At 35.0% G+C, this 7,098-nt stretch overlaps 1 protein-coding gene across 1 annotated transcript; it reads right to left on the minus strand.

Moving 5' to 3' along the window:
* Positions 1–1,228: 1,228 nt before the first annotated feature.
* On the minus strand, positions 1,229–6,240 carry LOC106341201 (transcriptional regulator STERILE APETALA). Its single transcript, XM_013780009.1, has 2 exons — positions 6,007–6,240; positions 1,229–2,522 (listed from the first exon to the last, which is right to left on the minus strand). Exons 1-2 carry the CDS (start codon positions 6,238–6,240, stop codon positions 1,383–1,385), a joined length of 1,374 nt encoding a protein of 457 aa, XP_013635463.1. The 3' UTR covers positions 1,229–1,382.
* Between the last annotated feature and the right edge of the window lie 858 nt (positions 6,241–7,098).

The following is a 7,098-nucleotide window of genomic DNA, read 5'->3' on the forward strand; positions in this document are numbered from 1 at the left end:
AAAATGTAAAATTTAGAGTTTTAAAATGTTTTATTTTAATTATTAATAGTTTCATTTAAGTTGTTTTGTAAAATTTTAGATATATATGATAAATATTCAACTAAAGTTAATGGAATTGAGTATATCATGTCATTTTCAGATCCTAAATACCCGAACCCGACCCGGACCCGATATGGACCCGAAAAATTACAGGTATTTTATGGGTATTTTAATTATAGATCTGAACTGACCCGGACCCGAGAAGAACCGACCCGAACCCGAACCAAAAATTTCTAAGTACCTATTGGGTCTAAATATTTAGGATCCGAAAAGATCCGGACCCGAAAAGATCCGGACCCGAAAGGAACCGGCCCGAACCCGACCCGAAGAACCCAGAGCCCTGGATTGAAAATCAATATATATTTCAAGCATTTTGGTGTTTTGAATATATTTTAGCTATTTTAGATATTTACTTTTGACTATTTATGTATATTTTCAAGTATTTTAGACAACTTAAAAATATATTATATATTTTGGATGTTTTTAACATATATTAAATCTAAAATTAAGTAATATATTTAGGTATATAAATCTATTTCGCTTACATAAGGGTACCCGAGTTACTTCGGTTCGGGTCGGATTCGGTTTCGGTTCTTTAGATACCAAAATTTTGATTCCGTTAAGATATTTAATCAATTTCGGTTTGGATTTAGTACTATTTTTTGGATCGGATTCGGTTCGGTTCTTCGGATCCGAGTTTTTTGCCCAGCCCTAATCAACTCTCTTATATTTCTTATTCTATGTAATCCAATTTATGTGATCTAGAAGAACGCAACTTAGAAATCGACTCTAATAATGATCATAATAATAATAATAATAATAATAAAAATTCCTATAAAAAAGTTTAATAATAATAGCTGTTCTTAGCATTTAATAAACAACCAAAACTCTTGGTCTCATGATTCACTTTTAAACCCTTCTACAGTTTTGGTCTTGCTTCTGCCTACACCGCGTGTGAAATATTTTTCTAAATAAAGTTTTAACACTTTCAAATAATTATACAGAACCACAAAAATAAAAACAGAAACGGAAAATAAATAACATCTCGTACAACGTCAGAATTGATATGAGAACCCTAAACGTCAGAAAAAGCGATAAGAAAAAGTCCATTTTGTTTGGTTTTAGCAAAAACAGTAACATACTTTTGGTCAAACTCTGTAGAAGATAATCAATCTCCCTTGTGAATCTCACCCTCCTGTCACCATCTCCAATCCGTCACTTTCCAAATTAAATTAAAATTCAGAAACCCTACGTATACACCTAGGTTTAGGGCTTCGCTTTTTCAGAGAAAATGGTTCCTTATCTCCTATTAATTAATCAACCACACGTTATAATCTGGAACTCTACGGAGCACCGAAATCCCACAGATGTATAGTACTCACAGCCGTTGATGAAGATGAAGCAACGGCCACATGTCTATCATTGGCAACGATAGCATCAACTTCTCCTACTCTCTCTCTCAAACTGTAAAGATATTCTCCTCCTCTCTGTACGTCCCACACGCGCATCACTCCTCCTGCGCACATTAAGGCGTGCAGTCTATTAACACAGCCCATCACTCTTCTCTGCGCCGCTCTACTTACACGAAACTCACAAACAGTCTCTTGCGTCCTCACTCTGCGCACAATAGCGTTACCCCTACTATCCATTCTAACGTACGCCTGATCGTTAGCATCAAAACCCGTCACTATGAGTCCTCTCCGTTGCTCCTCGTCCTCCGCGATGATCACTCCTTGGTTTCTCAGATCAATCACCGTGATTCTCCATCGTGTACACGCCACTGCTGTTTCTCCACCGGAGATTCGAAGCCGGCCAAGAGACATCGTTAGCTCCGTTAACGTGTGCCATCCCATAACAGCTTCTGGATCGGTGAGTGAACCACCAACGAATGTTGTTTCTTCGTTGATACAATCCCAAATGTGAAAAGCCCGACCCGGAACACCAGCAAAAAGCCCGACCCAGTAGCGTCCACAGCCCGTGAAATCCACTAACGCGCCGTCGTTAACAATATCTCCGACGAAAGCTGTGCGCGTGTGACTACCCACGCCGTTAATTTCCGCCACGTGGATGTCTCCGTCCATCGTGGCGAAAACCAATCTCGAATCTGAGATAACAATGCCCGAGACTGCTCGGGAAAATCGTCCAAACCGGTCTCGTGGAGGCGGACGTAGCGTCCTGACGTGGAGACGGCTGTTCAAGTGAAAGAGACGAACTGTTCCGTCGGCGAAACCCGCAGCTAAATAGAGATCAGAGAGTCTGAGACAGCGGCAAGAGAGACTATCCGGTTCGTCCATGTCAGACGGATCAAAATTGAGTGTGACGTGTACGTACGAACGCGTCTGGAAGTTTCTAGCCGTCCGATGTCGGTAGATGAACTCATCTCGCCATGTGTCGTGCATTAAACGTGTTCTTGCCCAAACTTGGTGAGATAGGAGTTGCCACAGATGGTCGGAACGAGAAACAGCCTGCCACATTGTGCATACCTATAATAACAAATATTAGTGAAATATAGAGAGCGTTAGTATCAGCTTCATAATTCAATGTCACATAAGGGAGAGTATTTATATACAGTGAATAAATTACGCTTAAAATTGCAGAGCTGAATTGATATTACTAGCAACTATATAGTTAATCTGCAATCCTATATTTACATGAATATATATATAAGTTTAGAATGGATACTATTGTAATAAAATTTTGTTGGTACGTAACTTAACATTAATAAATAAAAACAAATATTAGTAAATTGAAGCTATTCCAACTTAGTCAAATTTAAGATCAAGAGGAAGAGTGGTTAAATACAAAAAATGACGAGGGAAAACTAAACATAGAAAGAAGATATAGCCTCTAGTTAAAATTAAATAAGTAGGCCTGCAACGAAGCATGAAAAACTCTATAGGGACTAGGAGGATGATGGAAAGACAACGACAGACTCGGACACAAGCTCTGTGTAAATATGTCTTATTGAAAATACAACTCATTGTTTAAAAATTATTTATTACGAGAATGTTAGTAATGTATATGTTCATTTGATGCGACTAATCAATCTCTGCAAGTTACAGATTTAGCAACAGAGGCCCTAGTAAAGGGAATAACGAGAGAAGCCCTACTCGCAAGTCAAAAGAAAAAGCAAATCAATGTGATATTAATACCCCCCCCCCCTCCCCACCTAAAAACACGTTATGGTTTTTTTAGGTGCTTTTTTCTGTATTGTGAGGTAAATTTATTAGTGGACAGATGAAGATATTAAATGAGAAGTTGTCAAACAAAAAAAAACGAGAGGAAGTAACAGATTGAAGCTGAACATGAGATTACGACTTTGCCAAGAAGAAGCATGCCCTTCTCTCTTTCATTTCCAAGAAAGGATAGCTTTAAGCCTGTTTTGTTAAAAGTAGAGCTTCCCATAAATACATAAATTTTACACTTATATACTTGATGTGTAACACACGATTCTCTCTCTCCGAGAATCCGTGGACCTACATTCTCCACATTTACGTATGTATATAGTATACTATACATAGTATATCGTGTATCTACATTTTTCTACATTTACATATGTATATAGTATACATAATTTAGCGTGTATATCTTATTCTTCATCAACGCAATGCATTGTATTTAACTTCATCCTTCCGCTCTAGAAACTCATTTTTGAAACGATAATACATCAAGCTAAGCTATAGGTTAACATTTAGCAGTTAAGACCACGATACAATAATCTAGGGCATGATCACATTTACCATATACAATAAAATTCATTCTAGTACTTAGAAAACTGCCTATGAAAACTCAGTGAAAACATGTTCTAAGATATATCTATATAAAAAAAAAAGATATATCTATATAAGAACTGAAAGGAAATATTATACATTGTTTCTAGATATTTATTTTTCTGGTAATAATTAGATTAATTATTATTAACTGTTATTTTTATGATAGACTTAATAATATATAAAATATAGTGAAACTTTTTATATAATTTATATTATAATTTTCATTCTAAATAATCAATATTTGTTTTGGAAGAAGTAAATTTTCAATAACTACGAGAATAAGTAATGTTAACAACCAGAGCCTAGTGTTCAAATGTAAAGAACACAATATAATCTAGAGACACCACGTGCTCTAAGAAACCCATAACATTGGGTTCCATGTGCTTTTTGGCATATGTAGTGCCCATACTGTCGTCTCTTTTGACTGAAAATGTTAGGATAAAAAACAAAAGATAAACCCACTTCGATGGAAAAGATGAATCCATGATCAATTTCAAAGTGAAAACCAACGATGAAAACTCTATTTAAACCCTTCAATCTCTGACAAAAGGGTTATGCTGTAACCACACTGGAGTTTCTAATAAGATATTTAAATGCAAATTTGAAAGTTTAATATGTTAGAAAAATACCATGGAGTTCATAGATATTCACATATAGAGAGATATACGAAAAAGCGAATGAGTTGTCAGAAGCACTGCATGCATTACTCACTGGATCATAATATTGACAGGAAAAAATTAACAAAAGCAGGACGCAAAAAATGCACATATGTACTCCTATGTTATTCCTCGGTACTAGATATGAGCAAAAAACTAAACATTATATATATATGATGTACAAAAAAGCAGCAATTTCATTTTGACATAGTTTAATTGAAAAGCAAAACATGTACGGCTAAGAGAATACATAAATCATGTATACTTTTTTTTGTTTGTTGCAGAAATCATGTATATATGGTGAACATTAATTGTTTCTGTATATGTATCTTCTTCTTTCTTTGGGTTCAAACAGTGTATGTATCTAATAACCTAAATGTGGCAATAATAATATATGACTTAACATTGGCAAAGCAAAAAAGACAGGACCTTACTTGTAGGTTTCTTTGCCATGCTCTTTTAGATGTTCTTAAATATATTTTTTTGCTTGAAGATGTTCAACGACATTTTCTAGTTTTACGAGTCTATCTTGAGACGTCACTCTCTAAGATTTGATTTTTAGATTTTCGAAAGATAAATACCGTTATAAATAGATTAAAACAACTATTAAATGTATCTGCCATTGGACTAAAGACTGTGCCTAATTGTCGATATTTTTGAGTCAAGAAAGTGTTTAAATTAATTATTATCCGAAGGACTTTTCAGTCAAAAAGTGGATTTTTCTTATTAAAATTATAATTTCATCATGCCAAGAAAGGAAGATCTTAAAGGCAACAAGTAAAAGAAAACCTGATTTTCTGCCCTAGTATTAATATTAGAATTTACATGTCCGATTTCTCAAAAATACAAAACGAAATTGGGGGCCGAGGGGTTGTACGTTCGCCTTTGTGGATCCAGAAATAGACATTAAAAGGTCTCAAAAGTTTCCGAGTGAACAAAGAATAAAAGAAATAAACTTATTAGGTACATGGAAGACAAAAAGTTTCTAAAACGAAAAAAGAAAATAGTCCCAAAACCATATGATATGTGAAAGAGACATCAAGTTAATGTCGTCTTGTTAGACAAAAAAGTTGGACTTGGACCCATCATAGAAACACAGAAAGGGCGGTTACCTTTCCAAAGGTCAGTTATTTTTTTGTCTCTTCATAATTCCACTCGATATAACTTCTAGTATCATTTAATTATGAGTTTATGATGTTGATAAAAAAATACATTATGATTTTGTGATATAGTATCGGGAAAATTTTAAACTGGATATATTCAATGATACCATAGAAATATATTCAAAAACAAATCTAAGCCTGTAGAATCAACACCTAAAGTACAAAATGAAACAAGCAGTACATTTGACTAGACCGAGATTGTATACCTCCCCTGATTTTGACTTCGTTTTGTCTTTGTTAGATCTATGTGGCTAATTTTGCTAGCTTATACATAATAAACGATTCTGATAGTGTCATGTTCGTCGAGCAAGATCTACTCTATAAAATGAACATACACGTATCTAGAACGTTACGGAACTATTATAAATAACTGACCCGGAAAACGTTGGCAAGAGCAGGTGCTGCGTCGACAGGGCTAGTAGATAAGGAAGCGTCAACGGCAACTTGAACGGCAAGAGATTCGAGGAAAGGTTCCGGCCAGACGTCGTTGGCACTGTGGCGAGGGCGAGATGGAGATGGGGCCTCGAAAACGCCGCCACTTCTACCGGCGACGGAGCTGAGACCACCGCTGGAATCACCGTTGTCGGAAGCTGAAGAGGAGGAAGACATGAAAAGGGTTTTCTTAGGAACAATGGAAGGAGAAGGAGAAGGAGAAGGAGCAGCAGAGAAAGAATGGTGGGGGAGAGAGGAAACAAAATACAAAAAGTGTAGATAAAGACACTTCTCGAGGTGGGGGACCCAGGTTGGAGGTATGTTTTTTCTCTGTATTTTTTATTTTTTATTTTCAATTATAAATGAGACAAATATTAAGTTAAATAAACCAAGAGAGTGATTCATTTTGCTGAGAAATTTTAGCGAATTTCGACTTTTATTTGAAACTACAGGATTCAAACAAAAAAAATTGTTGATACAATTCATTTTCTTGCGTATTTTTCGTTATGGAGACATTCCATTTTTGTAGATTGCGATATGCGTGAATTGGTTGGTATGAACTTAATAATTAAAAAAATATATATTAGAGAGTACTAACAGTAATTTATCAAGAATTAATTTTAAAATTTTTACATATATTTATATACAAATTTTACATTTGTAAACAAAATACAAACAAAAGCGTTGGATCAGGTGGCAAGACAAAGATTTATGCGTTATAGCTCCCAGTTCCATCTATTTTCAATGTTATTTGGATCTTTTTCTCCTTTTAATGAAAGGCAATATTGTAATATTTGAACATCTTCATCTACATTGACCTGAGATTCTTCTGATTCTAAACCGACTGCCTTCATTTCCTTTCATTTTAATTCACTTTTTTCTTCATTTTCTTATTCACTTTCATCAAAAACTTGTATATCCAACTTAAGCTTGTATCGATATAGAACCGAGTGAAAAAAAAATTATTAAAGCAAAATGTGTGTTTTGAGGTAGTTGTTGACGACGACGTAGTTACTAACACATACGCAGTGTTGA

Source organism: Brassica oleracea, chromosome C4, assembly GCF_000695525.1.
Source record: "Brassica oleracea var. oleracea cultivar TO1000 chromosome C4, BOL, whole genome shotgun sequence".
Lineage (NCBI taxonomy): Eukaryota > Viridiplantae > Streptophyta > Magnoliopsida > Brassicales > Brassicaceae > Brassica > Brassica oleracea.